This window comes from Pygocentrus nattereri, chromosome 3 (assembly GCF_015220715.1).
Source record: "Pygocentrus nattereri isolate fPygNat1 chromosome 3, fPygNat1.pri, whole genome shotgun sequence".
Classification (NCBI taxonomy): Eukaryota; Metazoa; Chordata; class Actinopteri; order Characiformes; family Serrasalmidae; genus Pygocentrus; species Pygocentrus nattereri.
The window spans coordinates 31,428,213-31,455,570 of NC_051213.1; the positions used below are offsets into that span (position 1 = coordinate 31,428,213).

At 38.2% G+C, this 27,358-nt stretch overlaps 1 protein-coding gene across 5 annotated transcripts in view; it reads left to right on the forward strand.

Moving 5' to 3' along the window:
* LOC108432753 (lethal(3)malignant brain tumor-like protein 4) overlaps positions 1-27,358 on the forward strand; it is a 108,173-nt gene that overhangs the window by 22,283 nt on the left and 58,532 nt on the right. For all 5 annotated transcript variants that reach the window (XM_017706836.2, XM_017706839.2, XM_017706838.2 and 2 more), the window contains exons 6-14: positions 160-264; positions 363-498; positions 2,052-2,143; positions 5,113-5,264; positions 6,853-6,929; positions 12,145-12,230; positions 12,698-12,808; positions 17,364-17,478; positions 20,079-20,190. In XM_017706836.2, coding sequence (XP_017562325.1) covers positions 160-264; positions 363-498; positions 2,052-2,143; positions 5,113-5,264; positions 6,853-6,929; positions 12,145-12,230; positions 12,698-12,808; positions 17,364-17,478; positions 20,079-20,190 — 986 coding nt within the window. The remainder of the gene's footprint in view (positions 1-159; positions 265-362; positions 499-2,051; positions 2,144-5,112; positions 5,265-6,852; positions 6,930-12,144; positions 12,231-12,697; positions 12,809-17,363; positions 17,479-20,078; positions 20,191-27,358) is intronic.

Below are 27,358 nucleotides of genomic sequence, written 5' to 3' on the forward strand. Positions count from 1 at the left end.
CCAAGCGCACAGACGCATCTTCTGAGTAGCAGCGTCTTGATTTTTGAAGAAACAAACAATGAGATGTGAGATAAGCGAAACGTCCATTAATGCTCCTGATTTCCTGCATGCTTGCACATAAAAGCTTTTCTGCAGTTGGAATATTGTGTATGTTTGCAGAACCAGACAGTTCCTCATACCAAGAATGGCTTCAAGGTGGGCATGAGGCTGGAGGGAATCGACCCCTTGCACCCCTCCATGTTCTGCTTGCTGTCCGTGGCAGAGGTTAGCATTACTGTCTAAAGCTTCACAGCAAGAAAGCAACTCCCATGTAGTGTAGTGAAGAGGTCAAAACTGATTAAAAATGGTTTTATGATCTCCAGGTGATTGGCTACCGGTTGCGTCTCCACATCGATAGTTACTCAGAATGCTATGACTTCTGGGTTAATGCTGACTCTCTTGATATCAGGCCAGCCGGATGGTGCGAGTCCACAGGTCACAAACTTCACCCACCAAAAGGTGAGAGAGCTCATCACTGCCACATCAAGATCTCATAACTCCACTTTTTCAGTCGTTGCTTGTCTGTTGTGTGTCATAGTTAACGCAGTAATTCACATTCACCTAGTTTTGCCTTTCAAACCAACCATAGTTCCAGCCTGACGCTCAGTTTCTTACATGTTGTTGCTGTGATTCCACAGTTGTAGTCCTTTCATTCAAATACAACTTAAATAGCAATTTCAGTTTAATTGCCCTCTTGACAAAAAAGTATTTCCAGCTACTGCAAAGATGACTTCATCACTGAAGGATTCTGGAGTTCTAAAGTGCCTCTTTCCTAAATGTTTGTATTTTTCTTTTTTGTCCTGCTCATGTTTTGAGTTTCACTGCCAAAAACATTTTAATTTTACATGAATTCATTTTACATGACCTTTTTCCAACCTCTTTTTATCCCTCAGAAATAAACATAAAATAACATTTGTCACTGTACTGTTCCTGTAATTGTACCTCGTTCAAGAAGCAGTCCAGGCTAAAACTCCTTACAGCTTCAGAGTTAATGAGTGAGGCTGAATTGCTATAGGATGTATAGCTGTATATGTATAACTGGGTTGGTTTTCATGATGTCACAAACGTAATTAACTTAAAACCTGCTGCCTTTGCAGCTTAACGTCTGTGTACAGATTGTATGGGCTGAGGAAGTGAACAGTGCCTTTTAAAACGCTGATGTTTACATAAAACAACAAACACAGTGCTTATGCTGGCAGTAACAGTAATATTAGTAATATTCGCACTGGAGGACACCTTCAACCGAATAAGTAATACAGTGTTTGCAGGCAAACTAACAAAGCAACAGCAGAATTATAATATTATATTTTTATTCCATTCAAAACAAAACATATTGTAGCAGTATGTGACCAAAAGGGCTTCAATCACTAGAGTTGAAAACATGCAGTACTGTTGAAAGTTCATGTGATGAGTGCATTTACATGATGAAAAGACCAAAATATTATTACTGAATTATAGAACGTAATAAACGCCTTCTTATGAAGCTATATTTGTCCACATGTAAAACTATAGCAAAATGCAGTAATCTTTAAAAGGAGAAATTTTTCTTTAATCTTCCTGTATTAAATGCTTTTTTTGAAAGTATGCTCAGAATTTTGGTTCCATGTCATCTAATAATAGAAGCTTATAAGATTTTTGGAGGTGAGATGCTCAAAGACGTTGGACTCAAGTTGTGTGAGATTTTTTTTTTTTTTTTTTAACTATGATTGTATTATTCTTTTTTATTATTATTACAAAGCGTATGTACTGCATAATGTTCTAATTAGCATGTGATAGGACTTTGAATCACTGCTCAACCTCACAGTTATGTATAAGTAATGAATTGCTCTGTTGCATCAATTGTAATCCTGAGGACACAGATATTAATATGGACCCAGAGTAATGAGTCACAGTATGTGTTGCACAATGTTTATGCTGATAATCTCTTTTTTTCTTTCTCCTTCTCTTCTCTCTCTCTCTCTCTCTCTCTCTCTCTCTCTCTCTCTCTCTCTCTCTCTCTCTCTCTCTCTCAGGTTATAAGATAAATGAGTTTAACTGGGAGACATACTTGGAGGCTTGCAATGCTCAGGCTGCACCAAAGAATTTATTCAAATCCCAAAACAGTGTAAGTGCACTGTCTTCTGCAGAGTAAGCCAACGCCTCAGATACGCACAGTAAGCTGAGCTGAATGGTTCTCTTAACAGAGAACAGTGCCTCTTACAGGCAGAATGAAGCTGCTGTTCAGAGAGGGAAAGGTTCTGCAGGGATATTTCACTGCCCCATCCATCCATCCATCTATCCATCTATTTACTTATTTACACCTGCTGTTAAAAGAGCATATCCTTTGGCTTAAGGTTGAGTGAAGAAAGGATTTATGAATTTTTTTTTTTAATGATCTGAGTGTGTGCTTAAAAAGCTCCTGAGTGTGATCTGATTTTCAGTCAGAATAATATAGACAGATGGACAACACAATATTTTACATTATCATGAATGAATGAATGAATGAATGAATATTACTAATAGTTTAAACAGTCAAGGACACATGTCTGTGCAAAATTTAGAGACTAATCTTTACTTACTTCGTTTCTAGTCCAAATGGTGTTTAAGTTTGTTATTCAAAAGTCAGAAAACTTATATTTGGCAAAAAATACACAGACGCTTCAATATTTAAATATCACATTTTCCAGTATGTAGTGTATCCACTCTTTGCCTTACAGCTTCCAGTCTTTTCAAGAGACTTTTGTTTTACAAAGAAATCTGCAGGGATATTTTTCCACACCTCCAAAGTTCAGTTTTAGAAGTCATTTACATTTCTTGCTTCTCTCAATCCAAGAAATCCCAAACACATTTAGATGTTGAAGTCTCTACTCTTGGGTTTTCAGCCCATTTCTCTGAGAGCAGCTCCTTGACAGCTACACCTCTTTTCAGACCCATAGCATTGAGGTGTCTTGGGATGACTCAGACACCGATGCACAGAGACACCTCTGGATTTTTTTCAGATCTGAAGCAAGAGTAGAGCTCCTCTCCAGATTTTTCTCCTCTCTTTAAAAGCTGAAAGCTTTATATGCTGTTTTTTTGATGGTGACAGACATCTGGCCAAGTCTTGTGTGGTTGTTAGGATTCCCATTTACTCTGCAACTTTTAATCTTTTTTTTTTTTTTTTTTTTTTAAAAGTCTAGTTTCAGAAAATCCTATTTATTTCTTGCTTATTTGTATTTAACTTTCTCCTTCTTCATGCAGGTAGATTATCGTACCAAATTTCTCTAGAAATCTCTCTTTAAAAATGAATAACACACACCTCATGATCATTGATCTTTTTTCTAGTCAGTGTAGATGTGTATGGTGATTTAGTACAGGTGATTTAACTACTTGGTTGGTTCGGACTGATGTGGTATTGCAGCCACACAAATAGATTCTACAGCAATGCAGTTAGCACACTGAACACATCCTACACCAGGCTATGGGACAGTTTGGTTTAAAATGATATAATGACAATAATAAAATACAGTATAGCGGTAATTCAGTTACTTCATTTCATTGGCAGTTCATTTAAGTGTGTTTTGTTTACTTCTCTTTGTGTCGGACAAAATAATCCCAGCTGGTTAGCAGTCTGTGACTGTGAGAATAGTGTTTCCTTCCATGGTGACCTCCCATCAATGATAGTATTGTTCAGAATTAGTAGACTTGGTAGATATCAAGTGCAAGACAAGCCTGCAGATCCTCATATGTCACACTCTGGATCTTTTGTCACTTGTTTGAGGAGTCTACTGTGTGGCCTTGAGCTGCTCTTTTTATAATATACACTTGTAGGTGCTGCAACAGTGATAAGTTTGTAAACTGTTTGTCTATGTGAGGACAAGGCGCAGGTCTTTAGATATTCCTAAAAGTCTTGAGCATCAAACTTTTTCAGTGGCGGGCCCCTGAAATGTCCTTTTGGGTTTCTGCGTGTGTTTCCCAGTGCAACATCCTATAGATTAAAAGTGTCTTGGTTGTTTAAATTTTTGTTTAAAATGTTTTTAAAAGACTGAAAATCAGATCATGTTTTAGAAAGTCTCTTAACCTGTTACTTTATTTCTGTATTCTTGTCTTAAACTCATACACATCTATACCAACTAGAAAAAGTATAAGCGAAAACCCAGTACACTTTTTAGTACTTCATCTAGGAAGAAATGGCCAATCTCAGCAAAATAATTTAAAAGGTGCACTATTTGCTTTTTAAAAACCTAAAAACTAGTCAGTAGAAATGTTTCAAAAACACATCAATGGAACTTCCTTTCACAGTTAAGTCACAGCAAGTCATGCAGTCAACTGTCACATGTATCAGAGGCACGTGCAAGTACAAGGACAAGCATGGAATGTCTGTATAGAGGAAATTTATGTTTCAAATTAATCATGTGTAATTAATAGTGCTCTGAGACATGAGAGTAATGCAATAACATCATTCTTTTGAAGCTGGTAGCTAATGACATTGGACATTGGGAGAATTAAACTGTAATCGATAACACTGCTTTGACACTGGATATAGTAATCACATTACTGTAACATGTCGCTTTGTACCATGGTATCCCCAATACTGCTGATCAGGGACACTCATATCAGGTAGCCTTTAACAAATTCAACAGTGAAGTGCATATTATGGGTTGGTTTCATGGGATTCAAGGATTAAGCATAGTCCCAGGCTAAACAGAAATGTGAAGGGAGATTCTCCATTTGAAAGTGAAATGTTGTCCAAGACTAGACTTGTCTCAGACCAGGAAACCAACCCAGTGAGTTTATGTTAATGGAGTGGGAGGGTCTGCTAAACCTTTATGGTCTGCTTTACCTGGGGAGCACAATCATGTTTAGTCGTTTGTTTGTCTGTTGAACAGCTAGATAAGTGAAATTCTTGCATTTACAATAATGTAGGTTGATGGCTCCTGTATTTACGGAAAAGCCACTGGTTTTAGGTTCATTGTAATTCTGTAGTTTGGATTCTTTTTTTTTTTTTGCAAAAATATTGTTCAAATCTGGGTGAGAATGACTTTACCAGTGTCTAGGCAACCTAAAACCATGAGCTTAGGTCTCTGGGTAAGATGTAAACTTCTTTTGAAACAGACAACATCCACCTCGAAGTTCCAGGTGGGCATGAAGCTGGAGGCTGTGGACAGGAAGAACCCCTGCCTGGTGTGTGTGGCCACTGTGGCGGACATTGTAGACAATCGCTTCCTGGTTCACTTTGACAACTGGGACGACACCTATGACTACTGGTAAGTAAAAGAAACTTAAATAGAATAAACTTTAAAAGAATGTTCTGTCTCTTGCGAAAAGGATGGTGTAAATGTCACTGAACTGAAAACAAGGAGCCATCTGCGTTTGCATATTTCATTCTCAGTGTGTCTTTACCAAAAATATTTTTGTCTTTTTGTTATTATTAATCCATGTATAATGAAGGCACTGAGCTGTGAGGTTTGTGAGGGAGGCTTTATTGAATTCTGAAGACACAGCAAGGCTCATCACCTGCATATATAAATGTGGAGCAGCATACCTAAGCCTTGCCCTTTGAAATGCAGCATGTTGCCTGCAGGAAAGCATCCATCAAGCATTTGCTCACAATTTCCATGCTGATTTAACATGTCTTCAGAAACCTGTATTTCTTGTTACTTGTAAGGGAAGAATATGTTTTCATGTGGCATGGCTTTTTAGACAAGCAAGTGATGTTAGGTTTAATCTATAAATATTGAGGAGTGGCTATTTCTAACTTAAGGGCAAAATTTCTGTGTAATTAAAGTGATTCAGAGTGGTTTACTGCGAAATATTCTGTGCTAGAGAAACTTATTAAGAATTGTTCACAGTGATGGTGATGGGAACCAGCTGACCAAAGTGTTATGCCTCTAAAAGCTACCTTACTAAGATATTATAGAAATTCTTCTTCAAAAATGTTGGCTGCTGTCTGAGGCATTGTTCTGCAGTAGTTTTGCAGTAAGGATTGGCATAAAATATATTTTTTTTTACAGAAAAGAAAACCGTGCTCACTATTTTACTGTAATCAACAACAAAACTCCGAAGACCCATGTAGGTTCACTGGTCATTTTGTACAGTAAACAAAATTTGCTGTATTTGTGTTGTAGACATTGTGACACCTGGTTCCTGTCACACCTGTGACACTTTAAAGAAATTGTGGTTGGTAAGTTTCTCTGAATAATTTTTCAACAGACTGAATTATGCTGAAAACCGGAGGAATTCCCATTTAAGCTCAGCAGTGTGCAGTGAGGTGATTTCTGGTGTTAGTTTTACATAATTTGACAAAAAAGAGGCAAAGGGCTAAATTCGTACCCACATAAAGCACTGAAGGTGATGCTTAAAAGGGAAGAGTTTATTGAAGGGTCTGTTGGAAAGAGATGTTTTCTTCTTTTGTCTGTCATACTGCTTGCTTCCAGCAGGAGAAGCTCCGAGCCTTGTAGCCTTGCAGCTCTTTTCCAAATCCCAGCAATCATCATGTCTTGGCATGCTGCAGAACTCACACACATACATTTTCAAAGAGAGAACAGTTTTTTTTTTTTCAGTACCCTCCATCTCTTTTCTTTCCCAAAGTTCTCTTCCTCCTCTTATTCCTTTCTGCTTTCAGCCCTGATTTATAATTAAAAGCATCCAACGCTCAGCTGCACTGACGGTGTTCGTTCACCTGAGTGAAACTGAGAAAGATGCTATCGTGCTGTCAGGAAGTCATTGTCAGGTTGTCGTGTTTCTTGAAAGAATATTAAGAGAAAACTGATGTTATTGCATACCTGAAGTAAATGGAACTAAGCATCATATTTTTTGTTGTTTCTGCCTGTGTCTTTGTGTGGGTTTGCTCAGGTGTGACGCCAGTAGCCCCCATATTCACCCTGTGGGCTGGTGCCAGGACCACGGGCGCCCTCTCACAGCACCTCAGGGTAGGTACCAATCCCGGGCTGTGACCCGTGCCCTCTATTCACCGTTCTCCATTTCTTAGCTCTGTTAGAAACATCAATGAAAAGAGATGAATCAAAATGACTCCAACCACGCAGACAGTGGAAAAGATTCAAAGCCAATGATTGTGCCCCGTTTGTGCCATCCATCTACATTAGGGAGGTGTCATCAGTTTCCTTGGTGGCTGTAGTGAACTTGCCCTTGTGTTTGCAGCCACTGTGATTTAAAGTGCAAAGTAATTTTATTTTCTGTTTGAAGGTGGATTAATCAAGCCATGTTTCAATTTCATTAGTCTGTAATTTGTCCTTACACCTTTAGTGTCCTTGTTGTAAGTAGTTAAAGAAGACATCACTCAGAAAGCTGGACGATAACAGAATAAGGTGCCTTGACCTGAAATATACTCATATATAAAAAATATACTCAACATAAAAAATATGTTAATTTTTTTAACATATCTTTGTGTCCTGTTAAGGACATTGCTTTTTTTTTCCCTTACTTTTAACAGAATGTGTTCTCTTATTCAACACTGACAGTGTGTTAAGATCTTCAACACAAATTTGTGTTCTAATGAGTGCTAAATTCTAAGATATGCAACATTTTTGACAGCATACTTTAATTGTTATTTCAATAAAATATCAAGCTGCAATATGCAAAAAAGGCATTTACACGATCCAGCAAATCCAGTAAGTAATTTCGGGTAAAATAATGCTGGCCAGTTTTTAACCACACTCTCAAAAACATATGAACAAAACTGTTTATGTAATCTGTAACATATTTAGTTTTAAAAGTAATTAGGGCTGTTCTGATTACTTAATTAGGGATTACTCAGTAAAAAATAAAAAGGTTCAGTTTGATGTTCTCAATAAGTTCCGTGTAGCAGTGTTTGATTTGATACATGTGGGATCCACTGGTCATTTATAAAATCAGGGTGGCAGTCTGGAAGAGAGGAAACTCACACCAGTAGGAGATCCTACATGCACATATATTTGTAGTTACAAATGTCATGTACATAATATAAAATGAAATGTTTCAAATTGTATTTATGTAAAGCAGAAGATAAAGCAGACTTTAGAAGAGCTGGACAGACATGTAACTGGCTAACAGACTGATCTGATAATATTGAGGCCAAACAGAATGTGCCACTCACATGCATGTGCGTGACATGCCATATTTACATTTGAAGCATTTTTAAATCTTTTTCAGTAAAGTGTTCTGAAATCTTTGAAAGGTTCTGTAGAACACAAAACACATTTTGTGTGATTGCTTGAGTAATCATATCAATTTATTTGTAAGTGGATTACCCAATTGCTCCTATAATCGATACAGACAGCCCAAAAAGTAAACCTAAAATATTCTGTCCTCTTCTGGACATAGATTCGTCAATTAAAGACACAGTGTTGTTTTCATACATCTGTTTTGTGACTGAATGTAACATGAAGGCATATCACAACACCGGTATAATCACAACATAATTGCATCGTATTCGCAGTATGGCTTTTTATCCATTACTGCAGGCCTGCTGTGCAAATTAATCAGTAACCTACATTTTTGAGAAGGGGTTTATTTAATTTTAAGTATTTTTGACTCGTATGTACCAAATTGCTTCACTGCTTGACAGACAGCTCTCTGAAAAGCCAGTTTGTGGTCCCACAATTACTGGAGTCTCTATCATGTTTTGTCTCAGAGAAAAAAAATCACAAAGCTGCCTTCCCTAACAAACAGAATCCTGGCTAATCTTCTCCCAGGGCTCCAGAGTACAGATAAAAATGGCATCTGCTTGCTGCCTTCTTGTTTGTTGGTTGTCTGTCAGCAGTTTGGCTTGATAAGGCAGGGTGGCTATACTCTAATTCAATAAAGGCACACCTTATCCCACATGGACTGATAGTTTTCAGCTCCTGTGCAATCGAAAGGACTTTCACCATAATCGTATATTGTTTTGTCAGGTCATATCATAAACATATAGGTCCAGATGACAGTTATGCATTTTTATAAATTAAAAATAGATGTCCATTGTATCCCTCTGATTCAGTACATTTACACAATGTACTGAAAAGTGAATTAATGTCTCTGTGTAAGATTCTCTTATGCTAAAACGACTGACACTCCTCTTTCATTACTCAGTAGCTCAAAACAGACCTTTAAATAACTATATCCTTTTAATGTTTAACATGATTGATCATTTTTGCTTTGATACTAAAATGTGAAGATTTTGCATCTAGCACCTTTCTATAGAACTAAAACCAAGTTCAGAATAAGATATTGACTCAAAGCTTCTGTCATCTTAAAACATCAGCTTTTCTGCAAATTGACTAACAAGATTATAGGCAGTCATAGGCCTTTGAAATAAGTTATAGTATGTAAACACTGATAAAGTTTCAAAACATACCATTCACTTCCAGTCCATACAATCCCCTGGAGCTGTGGTTGGTGAAGATGCTCACAGCACAGTAAAAATAAACGTTATGATTGGTTAGAGGGCTAATTTACATATTGCACAGGCTTCTGCAAAATTAGTATTACAAAAAGACTCTCTGACTTTTCTCTCTCTCTTCCCATCTCTCTCATCGCCTGTCTTCTTGATCTGATGAGCTGTGTGCCAAGCTCTGTTAGCCTGGAGTTGCACTCTTCACCCAAACTGCAGCTGTCATCAATTTCCCCACTTTAACCACACAGAGCAGCCCGAGCTACTAGATTAATCCCAGAGCACTGTCATTATGTGTCATATCATTTACTAGGTACTGCTGTTATCACATCTTTTTAGTTCAGCATTATCGTATGTGGGGCTGCAGTCCAAACTGGAGTACAGTAGCGTGTAATTGAGCATTGGAGAGCGTTTTTTGGACAGAGCCTGGTTTGGCCACACTGCAATACTTCCATGGAGGGAGAGCGAGTGTGAGAGACCAGACCATAGGTTTTCGGGGTGTGTTGGGGCAATGTGGCCCAGACTGATAGCAACTAGCCCAGCCAAGTCTGCCCTGAGCAGGAGCTTAGCAAGGTTAAAGCCAGGGGAACGCAGACTGGATCATATTGGCATGCCGAGACTGCACAGTCCAGAGAGGATATGGAATGTGTCAGCTGCACTTGCTGTAGCTCTCCTCGCCAACTTGAATTCATTTACCCTAGGAGGAAAAATTAAAATGTTCATACAGTAAACTGAACAGGGCATATGAAAGTGGCAAATTCTATTGCGGTTTGTGCTTTAATTTAGACAACTAGATTACGTTACACTGGGATTCTGCCAGGCATCCCCTGCATGCAACACAGATTTCATTATAGATAAGGAACATGTGCACGTATCTGCAGGGGTGAAGCCATGATTCTCCACAGGGTGAAGTTCCTCCTTACCTCTGAATAGAAACATCCGTGAAAAGAAGCCCTGGACATTAAATCTCTCAGATTCTGTTTAGCAGGGTAAACTAATGTTCCCCTGTGATAGTTAAAAAAAAAACAATAAACTATTAACTGCAAGAAAATCCATTTTGTTCTTTAAATAAGACTTTATTTAAGAACTAAATCTCTGTAGTCCAAGGAGTTAAGATGGGAGAGTTTGGATGGAAGTGTTCTGCTTTGAGATGAAGAAAAAAAGTAAAAAATTGTACAAGGAGATGAGGCTGCTATCTATGATTTCCCTGAAAACTCAATGGAGGCTGTCATGACTCCTCACTATTTCTGTTTTCTGTTTCCGGTCGTCCTGGAATTCCAGTTGTGCTAAACAAAGAATTTCTAGTGATGTAAAAATAAATTGGCTCTGAGATGGATTGTGTTTCAAACATGAGCTCGGGCTTTGGGTGTGATGTTGTTGACTATCCTAGTAACTCAAAAAAACGTAAATAAATTGTTCTTCGAAAGCACGTGCCTTGAACACAGCAGATTAGTATACATTGCCCATGTCCTGTGCCCTATGCATTCTTTTCTATGCCAAAGAGGAAAAGGAAATTGGTGTGGCTTACAGCTTTAAAACTGACAGATACTCCAAAGGGAATGCATATTGTTTGTTCACTAAAATAGAATGTGTAAAAGCTAGAATATATCTGAGCATGTCCTTACCATCCACAAGAAAGCTGCTGCATTGCAGCAGGACTTCCCAACCCTGCAGTCCATGAGCAACCCACAGTCCTCACCATGCTAATTTTGCTCAGCATTACCCACACCTGATATTTACATTGACTGATGCCACCCTGGCTCTGCCTCAGCTTTCAGTGAAGTTGCTGTGTTTGCTAAAACCTTTCTTATTTTCTTGCTGTACAGGTAATTGTAGGTCTCTATGCCCCTATTTGTAAGTCTTCACCATTTACACCTTCAGAAAAGACAATGTTCACTATATCAGTGTAGGTGACCACAGGCCACGTTATCTTGCTACCTAGCTGCTTTGTAAGTGTTGAGCGGTGGGGCACTGTCAAAACACATTCACCGCAGTTTTATAAAATGTCATTACTACGCAACCACCTAGTATTTTTGGCCATGTATCACTAATCATAAACCAAAAAATGGCTTCAGCTAAAAAGCAATGTAAATATCATTATAAACAATAGGGGTGGGGAAAAATGTATTCTGAATTGATTCACAAAACATCATAATTGGATTTACATACAGACTTTGTTTGCCATTCTAAAAAAAATAACTTTCGTCTAACCAGAGACATTTCCACTAAATAAGTAGTACTAAATAGTACTACCACTACATAGTAGTGCTGTCTGAAGTTAGGAGTGCAAATACAGCAGAATGATACAGTGTTGTATGTGCAAACATGACCATAGTCTACATTGAAAGAACAAGTAGTATTCAGCAGTCACTGAAATGTTACAAGCAGTGAATCAGTTACATAACGCAGCGCTGCCATACCTGATGTTGTACGCAATGCTTGGTCTTCTGTTCCAGCTTTCATTTTAGGGGGTTCTGCCTCACAAAATGCTCACATTCACCGTTAGCCATAGCCATTATTAGTGTAGTCAGCTACGTGCCTCAGTCACACGGGGCCACATGTTGAACTTTTTTTTTCTTTTGCTGTTGCAGCCAAATCAATGAGCCTGGCAGTGTGTGCCATTCTTTTTTTTTTTTTTTCTTTTTTTTTTTTTTTTCTTTTTTTTTTTTTTTTCTTTTTTTTTTTTTTTTTCTTTTTTTTTTTTTTTCTTTTCTTTTTTTTTCTTTTCTTTTTTTTTTCTTTCTCTAATCAGATTTTGCTTTTGGCTTCTGTTCAAGGACACCCCAATCCAGAGCATTTTGTATGGGAGGAGTACTTGGAAGACAACAGCGCTTCTGCAGTTCCAAGCGAAGCCTTTTGTATGGTGAGCACAGAATACTAGTCACGTCACAGCAAGACAGCAATTCCCATGTGTTTGAGTGCAAGAGAGACAAAGAATGTATGTGAGTGTGGGTGTGCCTGCTTGTGTGTGTCTGTGTGTGTATATAGGTGCGTTTGTGCATCAGTGTGTGTGCATGTGTGCGAAAATGAAAATGAGAGTAAGCTTCTGCGTGTAAGCATTGATGTCATGCTATTTTTGAGCTCTGCTGCGTTGTACTGCAGGATTAAGTGTTTCATAATGTCTCCCCATTATTGATAAATCCCCACCGCCATGTTTCACTGAGAAGAAAAGCCAAACCTCAAGGCTGAATGCATTTTGAATGGCAGTTCAATTAATGCAGGCTCACTGCTCACAATAGCTTGTAGTTGTAAATATCGCCAATGCAGCAATGCTTTATGCTCCTGGCAGAGAGCCTAGCAAAGGATCTGACAAACTCTGTCCATCTGCAGAGAGCCCCTCATGGATTTCAGGTCAACATGAAGTTGGAGGCAGTGGACAGGCGAAACCCAATGCTGATCCGTGTGGCCACCATAGTGGACACTGAAGACTATAGAGTCAAGGTGAGCAGGCAGGGGAGAAGAGGGATCAGGATGCACATAAAATAAATTGGGGCAATCATGATAATTTGATTAAAAAAACAAAATAGAATCAGCAGTGTTTAGTTGGTAATTTACATGATGATGCATATTTAAATTTTCCTACTAGTGTCTCGTAGGTCCTGACCACTCTTGGCATTAACACACACACACATATATATATATATATATATATATATATATATATATATATATAGTGATTTTCTGGATGTTAGTGAGTTTGTTTAACCATTTTCAAACCTCCCCTTGAGGAAGCCCAGTATTACAGCATTATATGTAGTTAAAAAGCATCTCATGGTTTGATCAGTGCTTCAGTAAATTGCACTCATGATGTAATTGATATTAACAAGTCTCTGTGGTGGCTGTGAAGGTGTCAAGGAAAAATATGGACCCAATAAATTTGTGTTACTTTTATTGTTTTTATGTTAATTTGAATTATAAATATGACTTTATTCTAATGTATTATTGTGATACTCACTCACTGCTGAGGTCAGTACTTTAAAAATTTGCTTAGATGCCTAAAACTTTCACATAGTACTGTATGTATTTTCACTTTGAAGAAAAAACAAGTTTTGCTTGATTACATATTACTTTGCAGAACTGAGATTTGGCTACTCAGTTTGCTACTTTTGGCTTGTACTTTAAAACATGTAGTTATTGAACAAGAAAATCAATTATATAACCATTATTGGTCAGCTAAAATTAAAGCATAAAACACAGCCTAATGGACAGACCCCTTTGTTTGCACTGTTTTTTGTAATGGAGTCTTTTTAAAGGCTTACTAGTTAATGTTTTCCAATAACATAATTAGGCATGGTTTGGTGTTAGTGAATTGAAGATGGATTAATCAATAGATTCATTGATTATAGAAGTAATCAAAGTGATGATTCTAAAGGACATCAGTTCAATTGATGTTTCTCTTACTGGCTTTGTGTAAAATGGTTTGTTAGCAAGGAATGTTTTTCTTTTACCTTCAGGCTTTCTGTGGCTGTTTAAAGAACCTTAAGAAGGCATTTATCTAGATAAGAGTAAATCGTACTTGTTTCTCATGGGTCAACTGGTTTCCCAGTTTTACAGTGTTCTCTGTTATATCTGCAGTGGTTTCAGTAAATCCATATGCTACTTTATGATCATCTACAAAAAAAGCTTCTTCTCTCTGTGTCTTAGTCAGGCTGCTAATACTTTTTATGCAACGTTTTCTGTAGTGTGAGTGGTTTCCTTCTGAGCCATCAGCCCTGCAGCATTGCAGAACGACACTTGCTGTGTCGCTGTGTGAGCGACTAACTGATGAGTAGCATCTAGGCTTTTCTGACTTGGAATCAAAACTCAAATCCCTTGTGTTTCGTCTTCAAGAGAGGCTTGGATGCCACTAATCATTCAGGCATTCGTACAGTCACACAGCAAGTACTGTTCTGCAGTGCTGCAGGGCTGATAGCTCTAAATGACTACAAAAAAAATAATGTGCAAAAAAACCAACAGTATACACATTTAGCCTGTAGTCAGTTCAGGAGTGGTTTTAGAAAAGGAACAGCCACTGTCCCTGTATCAGTGAAAATACAGTGTATTGTGACTCACACAGCATATCAAGATGTAGAAAAATATTATTAACAAAAAAATTAAATTCAGATAAGTGTTGCATCATTTTATATCACAAATGCACAAACCCAAACCACAGTATCCAGTACTTTACCAAAGTCTTAGGTAGACTTATGCAGTTGTTTAAAACCATTTGTCTTGGTGTGCGGTTGCCAATAAACACTATATAGCATTAGAATAAATACAAAACAAACACAGTAAAATATAACAATATCCCTTTTTTAAAGTTATGTACGCAGGTACACAGGCTTTGTGTCTGACGTCATTGCTTGAATTTGTTAAATTCCATCAGCAGCACACTTGATTTCATTTAATTAAGGACTAATTAGCTGAAGAAGGATTGGATAAAAGCTGGACTTCCTCAAAAAAGAGATTAGGGAATAGTTAAGCTAACACATTGACACATCACATCACAACAGGAGCATTAGGCCCTTTGTGTTACACAGCAGTCCCCAACAAATGCTGCAATGAGGTCTTCTATGAACTGTTTTTTTTTTTCAGAATTCTCATTGGCTTTCAAAGACTGGAATGTTGTACCTCTTGCATTTATTATTTTATTAACTATCCCTATGCCTGTCAATTATGACTTGGACTGACACTTGAATGTCTTTCTTTGTCAGGCATTTGTGATTCTAGTTAGTGTAGCCTCAAACTGGATGATGTTGATTTTTTTTTTTTTTTTTTTTTTTTTTTTTTTTTTTTTTTGGGGGGGGGGGGGGGGGGGGGTGAAAATTTGAGAAACAAATAGCTGCTTACATCACAGGTACACATACAGTTTATGCATGTACAAAAGTCAAAGATGCGTTTTGATTCAATTTCCATTTCATTCAATGGTTATTAAGTACAAGTCCCCATTGTCAGAAAAAAGCTGAACACATTTAATACAAAATTACACAGAAACCTCAACAACTAAATATAATATCACATTTTTCAGGACTTGAGTCCTTTTATAACAGCTTCCATTCTTTCCAGGAGACTTAATTTTGGCATTTCAAAGACACGTACAGGGATGTTTTTCGATGCTTCTTGTAAACACCATGTCATGATTGGCCCATCCCAGTCCTGTCCATGTCCGTTTGTTTTGGTATCTGTAGTCCTGCCCCTCGTTTCGTGACTCCACCCTGATTGTTTTCACCTTTCCCTCGTTTTCCCTTTGTTACTTAAGCCCTGTGTTTGCACTTTGTCTTTGCTGGTCTTTGTATCGGTTTTTTGTTTGATGTGTTGGACTTTGTTAGAACTGTTTGGTTGTTTGTGTTGCTCGTCATGTCTGCACCCTGTTCTGTACGTATTGGCTGTTTGACCCTGGACCGTTATGACCCTGATTCTGCATTTGCCCTCAATAAAAGTCGCTTACCTCCGCACATGCATCCGCTACCTCGCTCCACGTTACACACCAACAGTTCAGTTTTGAAAGTTGATTGCATTTTCTGTTTCTCACAGTCCAAGTAATAAACACATTCAGTGATGTTCAGGTCTGGTCTCTGGGGTGGTAAGTTCATTATTCTGAGAACACCAAGAGCTTTTTTAATTTGATTTGCAGATGTTCTTCTTTTTTGTTTATTTCCTTTACTCTGTAAAGGCTTCTTGACAGCTACACATCCTTTCAGACTCATAGTGTTGAGTCATCCTCTCACAGTGGAAGGATGGACAGAAACACCTGTAGATTTTTTTTGTGATCTGAAGTAAGAGAGGAGCTTGATTTTCTCTTCTCTTCTAAAAACATCAGGCTTTATGTACTGGTTAACTAACAGTGACCATTTTGGTGGTCATCCAGATTGTGTGCAGTTGTTAAGAGTTCCATCTTCTGTATTTCTTAAAATTCTTTTTTGAAAACTAATTTATCTGCCAAAAATGAATAACATATGCCTATTCTGACCAAAAATGAAACAAATCAAAGGTGGTCTCTGAGTTTTACTGAGGTTATGTTTGAGCGTATGTGTATGTTGCATAGTGATGATGTGTATTCTAATGGGCCAAGACAAAAGGCCATTGACATGCTGCAGCCTATAATGTCTGCTGTGCCTGGTACTCCCTTATGTGATTTATGAAAGCATCTCCCTAGTCATATTAATTCTTAATTGTGTGATCAGACACCAGCCATTAGCAGTGCATGGCTCTTACGCAGGCCGAAAGGGCGCATTGACTGCATTGATTTCGGTCTGCTCTCATTTGAAAACAACTATACATCTTAATCAGACACGCTCTGGAGCATGTCAGCCTTGAGTATTCCCAATAAGAGGAACTCGTTAGAAAATGGAAAAAAAAATCAGATCCATTATTGTGACATTTCATTTGGTTCAGCCTTGTTTCATTTTTGTTTTGGAGTGCTTAGCCACTCTGGGATTTCTCACGGGAGACATTTTCACTGTCTGTGGTCAAGTAAACCTTTGCAATCTGCAACTATTGGCACCGTAAAATTTAAGTCGTAGTCAGTTTGCATGTACTTTCAGAGTGACACTGAAGCGGATTACTTTCTTTATACTGAAAATAGACAGCACCGGCTACTGATTAGTGAGATTTTGGATTTCACTGCTAATGGAAGTGAAGCTCAGCAGTTAGTGGCATCACATTTAATATACACTGCAGTGAAGTCACATTAGAGCTGGCTCAGATGTTGCAGATTGAGATGTTTCAGATGAGGCAGAAATCGTGCAAACTCTACAAAGTTTGATGGATTTTATAAATAGCAGACTGAATCTGATTCTTTTTTCATGGAAACTACACACACACACACACACACACACACACACACACAAAAATACAACACAGCAAGGCTTAGACTGGTCACAAATAAATACAGATAAATCATTAGAAACAAAGCATACGTTCCATTAGCAGCATGGGTGGTTGGTTGATTGGTTGGTAGATTGGTTGAATGATTGATTGTTGCATTTTGATAAATGAATGGCTTTCTTTTTAACAGGTGCACTTTGATGGCTGGCACTCAAAATTTGATTTCTGGGTAGACTCCGACTGGCCAGACCTTCATCCTATGGGCTGGTGTGGAAAGACAGGACATCCTCTGGAACCCCCACTGAGTGAGTGTACATTACTCAGTATAGTATGTATGTGGTGTATAGGTCTGTCATAATATGCTATGACAGGAAGCTCAGCAAATCCAGACAAATCCGTATTACTCAAACACACACCTAAATCATGATCTTAAAATTACTCTGGAGACTTCTTTTAAAAATTGTTTAATATGTTAGTGTATTATGTAAATTATTCTGATCAAATGCACATCATTTCAGCTGTGCTTTAACTGATCAGTCAATACTATAGGTCCAAGTAAGCAATAGCAAACTCTAAAACTTTCACCCAACCCCCCATTTTACTTAAGGTGGTACACTAATCCACAAAGTGTTCAAAGTGCTTCTAGTCTTGCAAAGTCACCATCTGCCACACCATACTCAACTACTTACCATACTTAACTAGCGGGTGGAATTGGAGACGACTTAATTGGGGAGAAAATCTGGTAAAAATTAAAAAAAAAAAAAAAAGAAAGAAAAACGAAAACCAGGATACTGAGAAATTAATATGTGGGGAAAAAAATTACTCTTGGTAACAAAATGCCAGTGAGACAGGTTGCAGATTGTACATTGTAAAATCCAACCATCCTAAGCATCAGTTGTGCAAATTCATGCACTCCACATCTAATAAGAATTTAGTCTGTCCTCCTAAAGAAGAAATGTATGCATATGTACTGACCTTAATACCAAATTAAAAACTGACCTAAGTAGAAGAAAGACAGTTTGTTACTTCACTTGACCTTACCTTTACTTAGTCAACCTGAAATCCAAAAGGATCTTTTTTCACCTTGGTAGTTTCTGTTCTAGTTCATTATATGCATGCTCCTTTGTGTCATTTCATTTCAGAGGTAAATTTCTTGTTTCTGTGTAATGTTTGTTTGAAGTGTAGTCACTGTTGCCTCCTCTAAACACCTTCTGGCATTTAGTTGAGCCACTGTGTACCAGCAGCAGGGAAAAAAGTATACTAACCAGATTTCAGTTGCGTGTACTTGTAACTCCAGTTGGTTAGCCTGCTGCAGACGACCTTTTCTTGTCACTTGATTTGCTCTTTCACTTTTGGTTTTGGGCTGGTTATAAAAACAACCAGTAATTTTGGTTTGTTCATGTTAACACACATGAGATTTTGCTCAGTTTTCTGCCACACTGTGTGTCTGGTCAGCCTATCCGATAATGTGGGCAACACACACACACACACACACACACACACACACACACACACACACACACACACACACACACACACACACACACACTCCAGCTCTTGCTCACACACATTAGATAGTTACGCTTGTGCACAGGGCTGCAAGTTTTGTGGAAATGTAATAAAATTGAGAGTAATGTTACAAAATGTTGTAGTACTTTTTTTGACAAAATCTGTTCATTTTGCTTTTCTGCAAAACTGACAGATTCTGCTGACCGTTAAAGTCTGGCTCCATGTTCATTTAATTTCAGAACACCTGAATAAAATCATATTGTACTCTGTTCAATTGTTGATTTACTTTAAAATTAATAACATTACAGAAGAAAATATGTTCTGATTTCTGATTTAACATAGACCTGAAGCTTTTAGTTAATTACAGGGAACCTTTTAAGTTTTTGGTTAGTAATCTAATTGTTATAACTTTCAGATTGTTTCAGCTTTCGACATGGAAAGTAATAAACAAACAAGACTGTGTTGTATTGACATGTATTGGACTGTATTTTAAGATCCCAAGATTAATTTTGAGCACTGTAAGTCACAGACATGGCACATCATGCAGTTGTATATGTGCCTCTTTCTATTGTAATTGATGGGCAGTGTAGGAAAAGTGAATTTGTGATCTGTGTTCAGTTTGTGAACTGCTGCATGTTTCCACACAGGCTTTTTACAGAACCTGGCATATATATGTAATATAGTTAATAAAAGTGTGACTCATATAGATGTAGCTGCATATTAATATTTTGCATAAGATTTAGCATGGAATTAGAAATGCTAACACTGATAGTGATAATGTTTCGGTTCTGTTTGAATCACTTGCGTTGTTCTGTTCTCACATTTTCAAACATTCTGGACGTTTCAGTAGATAATAAGACAGTTTAACACCAGTGTCACAATTATGTCCACAGTTGCCTCGTAGGTCTGGTCAAGCTGTAATAAAGCTGACTTTTATTACTGCTCCCAAGAAGCCTTCCTCATGAATATAGTGATGAATCTTTCACCTCTAGAGCTGACCTTTGTGAGTCACATTTGGCTGTGTTGAGCCTGTCGTGTTTTACTTGACAGGGTATTTGCACACTGTTGTATTTGTGTGTAAAATTTGTTCTTGAGTGCAAAAGCCAAGTAGTTGTGAGGAGAAAAACAAGCTCCTCATTCAATTTCACTTGTGAGATGCATCTTGCAGGGATATCAAAGCAGCATGTTTCTCCTATTCCCTTTACCATAACTACATTTGTGGTTTAGTTGAAGACAGTGTAACATTGTTTACTGCAAACTAGAGCTCAAGCTTCTAGCATATTATGTGGATGAGTTGTCTATCAGTGTTTCTCGACTCCAGCCCAAAATTGTTTCTATAAAGGATTTTGATGCATTTTTGAGCTTGTTTTTAAGTGGTTATTTTCCCTTATTGCAGCACAAGCAGGACCTTCTGACCTCAAGAGCTCCGTCACACAGGGCGTGTGTCCAACCCCAGGCTGCAGGGGAGTGGGCCACATCAAAGGCGCAAAATACACAGGACACCACAGGTATGGCAGTGCACTCAAAGTAGTGCTTCCCAAAAGCTATTTTTGCTTTCACTTTGATTGGCATTTCAAGATAAAAATCCAGAAATTGCACAATACTATGAAGTGGGCTTTGTCAAGACTGGATGCATAACTTACCTTTGTACAATTTTACAGTAAGACCATCCTTATAGCATATGATTTATAAACAGTTAGGAATGGTCAATAAATAGGTCATAAATAAGTAACCAGCAAGAGGTATAACAGGTATAACATTTTCAAGGCAGGTTTTCACCTGAAAAGGTGTTGGTGGAGGCAGATCTGAAATCAGCATATGGTAGAACTGTGTGATGGCAATAAATGGGACAATAACTAATACATTTTAAACAATGTTAATTACTGAGAGGCATTCACCAGCCAGTAAATGATTGTGATCGTAAAATATTGAAGAAATAAGCAACTAAGTGGTAGGAATAGAGTACATAAGATGTTGCCGTTGTAAATGCCTTAGTCATAGAAGATTTCCTGGCCATACAATAACTTCTTTGTAAATAACAAAACTAATTTGTGGTGTTAATACCACTTTGTGGCAGTGACTGTCCTTTTTCTACACCACTGGCTTTAAAAAAAAACAAATTGGTTCCAAATTGTGGACACAGCACCCTCTTAGGCTGTTAAATTCCTGTGAAACTTTTTGTTCCGTTTACCCAGAATGGATAAAGAGCATTCTGTTTGACTTGTATTACATTGAATAATGTATGAAAAAGAGCATGTTTTACCTTATGAAATTCATTAGGACATCGCTGTTTCATTGTATCACTGTATCACTGTTTTACATTGTCTTTTCTTTTAACATTTAAGTCTTTTTGGAACTGAAGTGACCAGTTAGTCCAGTAAATTAAATTAGTTTTTTGCCATTCTTCTGTTGTACAAGCTGAGTAAGGGCAGGACCTTTGTTGAGACATAAATCTCTCATAATGGCCTGTCTGCAATTCATAATAATAATCTGGATGGTCCATTCCTTCTTAGGCCCAGAGATCACACCATCCATTATTCTTTTAAACATAAACATAAATGTCTGAAAGGTTGACTCATCAGACCACAATACACATTTTCATGTGCATAAGTCCATTTCAAATTCCATTTCTAGTCCAGAGATATCAGCAGAATTTCTGGATGTTGTTGATATATGACCTTCACTGTGCATAGTACAGTCTTCACCAGCGTTTTGTGGATGTAGTGACGAACGCTGTTTATTAAAAAGATATATTTTTTTAATATTTGGAATTTTATTTATTTATTTTTATGTAAAGTATTCCCTAACTGATGTGGTGATATCCACCATAGAAGCATGCCAGTTTTTAATGTCGTGCCATCTGAGGGGTAAAAAGTCATGGACATTCAGTTTTGTTTTGTTTTTTTTTCCTGTCCTTTATGCAAAAAGGTTTTTCTGGATTCCTTGAATTTTTTTATAATATGTGCAGTGAAGAGTGAAATACTTAAAACCCTTGTAGTCCCTGGTTGAGGGATGTTATTTTTAAACTGATGTATATTTTTCTGATGTTTTTTTTTTTGGTAAAGTGGTGAGCCTTGACTCATCTTTGCTCATAAAGGATTAGGCCTTTCCTGGAAGCTACTTTTATATCCAGGTGTGATTACATCACCTGTTTCATCACTAGTCTTCCTAGTCTCCGTCTGTCCCAACTTTTTAATTTCACACATCAATTTCTGAAAGAGCGCATGCTTACAAAACCAATTAAATTTATAAAGTAAAATATTAAAAATGCTGTATTTGAACTGTTTTTGTTCAAATACAGGTCAAAGTACATTTTAAAATCACTGCTTTCTGTTTTTATGTGCATTTTACCTACTGCCCTGACTTATTCGGGATTTAGTTTTTAAATCAAAATATCTAGAAAAGAACATAGTTTTAGCATATGACTTCTTGTTGAGCTGAATTAATAATTCCAGGGAATAATGCTGCTAGACCGTGCTGCTTAGCACCTTTTTTTACTGCTTATTAGTTTTCATGTCTGTATTGATGACTGATGATGATTTAATTACTGCCCCGATCAGGGCTGTATGTGCACTCACTTTAATGTGAACTCCAGCTTGGCCTTGAATGAATTGGAGAGTGTTTACAATGAAGACTCAACTGGCACTGATCTTGAGAGCTGGCCGTGAGCCTCTTAATCCAAGGAGCATTTTAGAAGCAGGCTCAAGGCTGTTGAAGGCCATTAAACAGGAGTAGATTAACGGGAAAGGGTGAAGGTCTCTCCTGGCCATGGTTCAGAGACTGTGGGCCACCGAGGCTCCACAGCCTGCATCTTCCGCCAAAAATCTGTCTGCACTGATCCCTCTAGACTGTGCATCACCCAGCCTCCTGTGATGAGGGTTACGGCCTGAACAAAACATTCATTTCAGCTGCTTACGATTTTTTAACCTGTCAGGATCTTATATCTTGTCAGGATTTCTTATATTTTTTCAGATGTTCACTGGGCCAGCATTGCACTACACCGTCACAGTGTATGTTTGCATCTCAGACCACCCGCTAGTATTCTCTCCCACCCTTTGCAGATCAATGAGGAATAGCTGGAGAAACGGCAAATTAAATTTTGATCGATGTGATCCAAAATGTAATAAGAAATGTAAGCTGCATGTTCTCTTGTGTGCCTTCCCTGTTTTTTTGTCAACCACTGTGGAAAAGCATGGAATGCAATCAAGCCTTCACTATTCTGCTGTTCACCTTTTCCGGGCAAGTTATCACGGCAGAATCAATTGGGAGTGGATTGTGCATGCTTTTACTCATCCTCAGGCTGAGAGACACGGGTCCTTCAGGGAGTAATTTCTGATTAAAGAGGGAGAGTGAGAGACCTAGGGTTTTTGTAAGCCGTGCTGCGAAAAATCCTCTTCTTCTCAAACACCGAAAAGGGCTGAGCTTCATTAGTGAATAATTTACATCCCATTTACATAGATTAGCATATGATTTATCTCCTAACTGTTTTACTATTGCAAAGGCATTACTTTGTTCCATCATGTTCCATCAAATCACATACAGGAGGAATACAATGTCTGAAACTTCTGAAATGCTCAACATACTTGAGGCACACAGTCTGAAGAATGCTATGACTTGTTTTCATTACTCTGATAAGCTCCCTCTAGAAGTAAATCATTATGACAGCTTTAAGGCTGTTTATGTGAAGAGCCCTAAAGTGATATTATTACAATAAGCAAGTCTTCCTCATGCAGACCCGTATGAAGCTTCTCTAAAACGTGCTGTAATAAAAGCATCATTTGACATGCATATTAACGTACTTCATATTGTTGCACAGCCACCTCCACCATTGCCAGCAGAGTTCTATATTTCAATTCCCTGTCCATTAATGGGGATTAGATGAGTTGAATCATTATCTCAGAATGAAGATTATGGTGTGTTGAGTCAGAGCCTCATTTTTAAGCATCCTGAATTTGATCAGATATGCTATAGGTAATGATTCCTGTACATTTCCTGAAGACTTAAATTGAACAGTTTATTTATGTGTTTTAATGCAATCCCTCCTGCCTCATTTTGAGCTGATGTCAGAGTTTACGATCATGATGTGTTTTGACAATAATACAGTCTTTGTATAATGGCAGTGTTAAATGGTTGAGGAGAGCGATTTTGCACATAGAGGTGTGGAAACACTTCAGCACAGATGTCTGGTGTAAATTAGTCGGTCAACAATCCTTGACATTATTTGTTAAAGAGATGCATGAATGAAGCAGGGCTGTATAGTGAAACAGAATTGCCACACATGCTGAGAGAAATCCTGTGTAAATGCAAAAAGTATGACAGTTGCAGGAGTAACTTGTGTTCATATATGCATTTAAATATTCAGTTAATTCACAAACTGTTCTCACTTCATGGTTCTCACATTTTTCTCCACTTCTCGAGCCATCTCCTCAGCTAAGTCATGTGAACTGTGACACAGGTTCCGTGCTCGTGTTTAATTGTAGTCCATGAGGTAATTTGAACGCTGTAACAAATCCAAATGTCTGTAAACAAGGGGCCTCATGAAGTACAAAAAGCAGAGTTGTTCAGTTTGGGATGTAATGCGCCCGTCCCCTGAGCCCCGACAATGACTCGGGGCTCACTCCTTCCTCTGGTGCCTCTCGTGGCCGGCACCAGCGTCCTCCTCCTCCTCCTCCCTCCATCGCTCTCGTGACTCACGTCCGTCGGGGGGAGCTCAGGCTTTGCGCTCCGCCCCTCCACGCTCGAGGCTCTCTTCCCGGCATCCTCACCGAGGTTCGTCGCTGTTGGGTGTTTGGGCCATGCCTTCCTGATGGCTCTCGCAGCTGTCATCGTAGGGGCCCAGGGGGCGGGCGGATGCCACAAGCCTGTATCTCTTTTAGAATGGATTTATAATGTTAAAATTCACAAATAACACTGAGCTTTACCTTTAGGTATCTAGACTATTAGATAATAAACTTTCACTTCTTGTTTTTAAGTCTGTGGCTGCAACCATATGCAAAATCCTATTGGTGTGGGTTCGGGTGTGACTTTGTCTCTTTTAATGATGCACATTAAAATTTGAGAGCTGAAAGTGCCTGCTTGTAGGGAATCTGAATTATTGTGAAGACAGTACAATCTTTTAATTTCATATAAAGAATATTAAAAGTTCTAACCTTGTCCATGCTGCTTCTGTTCTTTTAGTTAAAATGCCATGACATTATTTATTTTCAGCATGACCTTTTTCTAACCTTTCTTCATCCCTTAGAATAAACAGGTCATTGTTACGTTACCATTAAGACAGGCGTATGTGAGTTTTGTTCTGATTAACCGCTTTGTATTGTGCCTCATTCAGAGAGCAGTCTGAGTTGAAACACTGCTTATAACTTCAACATGAATTGGGGGAGCTAAACTGCTCTAGGCTGAATAGGCAGATATATGCAAATACACTGCTTTCATGAAATCACAAAAATAATGAATTTACTGTTTTTGTAAGTTAATTTGCATTTATGGACTATAGTGTGTACATTAGTTTTTGAAAAATTGTGTTTACATACTACATCTAATGCTAAAATGATTTTTATATATATATATATAAAATATTGTGAGAAGCACTTTTCAGAGCTCATCCTACCTTACTAAATGGCAGTAGAGAGCATTTGCAAACATGTCCAAAAATATCTTGGAACCCTCTCCTGAAGTACACATTGATTTCTGTCTGGAAGCCATCTGTACTGTAGGAAAGGGCACCATGCAGTGAAGTGAAGCCCATTTGACTGCAGTAATTTTAGCCTCCTCACATCTAGCCACCTCGGTCTATTTTTGCACTTCTCCAAAACCCTCCAGCTTCTTCTCTATCCCACTCTCTCTCTCTTTCCCTTGCATATACTACATCCTCTTTCATCTGTCCATTCTGTCATGCATCAAACAGTTTTGATGATCATTGGCATGGCCAATAATTCTACAGTCTTGTCAACACAAATCCTTGTGGAGTCCTGCAGCGTCAGTTGTGCTGACATCATGATTTTTACATTTATCACACTATTGCACGGGAATATACTAGCAGATCTTGTTCTGGTTTGCTGTAGTTATTTTTGTTTTATTGTAAATTCCTAAATAAATGATTAAATCAAATTGTTAGGGAAAAAAATGAAAGTAATAAGTTTGTTTAAACAAAAGGGCACCAAAAAAAAACAGGAGGATTAAAAATAAAAAGATTTTTAATATGTATCAAAAGAAAACCTTGTATCTCCAAAATAAGAACTTTACAGGAGAAGGAAAAAACCTATTTTACTTTTAATGTAATCATTTTGTAAATCAATGGCTTATTTCTTATATATGTACACACACAGTATCTCACAAAAGTGAGTACACCCCTCACATATCTGCAAATACTTTATTATATCTTTTCATGGGACAACACTATAGAAATAAAACCTGGAATATAACTTAAAAGTAGTCAGTGTGCAGCTTGTATAGCAGTACAGATTTACTGTCCTCTGAAAATACAACACAAAGCCATTAATGTCTAAATAGCTGCCAACACAAGTGAGTCCAACTCAAAGTGAACATGTCCAAATTGTGCCCATTGTGTCGTTGTCCCTTCCTGGTGCCATGTGACTTGTTACAGTTATAAGGTTCCAGGTGTGATTGGGGAGCAGGGCTGTTAAATTTGGTGTTTTGGGTACATTTCGCTCATACTGGCCACTGAATATTCAATATGGCACCTCATGGCAAAGAACTCTTTGAGGATCTGAGAAATAGACTTGTTACTCTCCACAAAGATGGCCTAGGCTACAAGAAGATTGCTAACACCCTGAAACTGAGCTATAGCATGGTGGCCAAGGTCATACAGTGGTTTTCCAGGACAGGTTCCACTCTGAACAGGCCTCAGCAGGGTCGGCCAAAAGTCCACATGTTCAGTGTCCTGTCCAGAGGTTGGCTTCAAAAAATAGATGCATTAGTGCTGCCGGCATTGCTGCAGAGGTTGAAGAAGAGGGAGGTCAGCCTGTCAGTGCTCAAACCATACGACGTACAATGCATCAACTTGTTCTGCATGGCCGTCGTCCCAGAAGGAGGCCTCTTCTGAAGCTGACACACAAGAAAGCCCACAGACAGTTTACTGAAGACACGCAGTCCAAGAACATGGATTGCTGGAACAATGTCCTGTAGTCTGACGAGACCAATACAAATTTGTTTGGCTCAGATGGTTTTCCAACACTAATGACACCTCCAAGATGACAACTGCCTTAGCTGAAGGTAAAGGTGATGGACTGGCCAAGTATGTCTCCAGACCTAAACCCAATTGAGCACCTGTAGGGCATCCTCAAGTGGAAAGAGGAGGAGCACAAGTTGTCTAACATCCACCAGCTCTGTGATGTCATCATGAAGGAGTGGAAGATTTCAGTAGCAACATGTGCAGATCTGGTGAATTCCCAAGAGGATTCATAATAAGGGTGATAATAATGCTAAATAATAACGGTGGTCACACAAAATATTGACACTTTGAGCACAATTTGGACATGTTCACTGTGAGGTGGACTCACTTGTCTTGCCAGCTATTTAGACATTAATGGCTGTGTGGTGTATTTTCAGAGGATAGTAAATCTGTGCTGCTATACAAGCTGCACGCTGACTACTTTGTTACATCGAAGTTTCATTTCTATAGTGTTGTCCCATGAAGATATAATAAAATATTTGCAG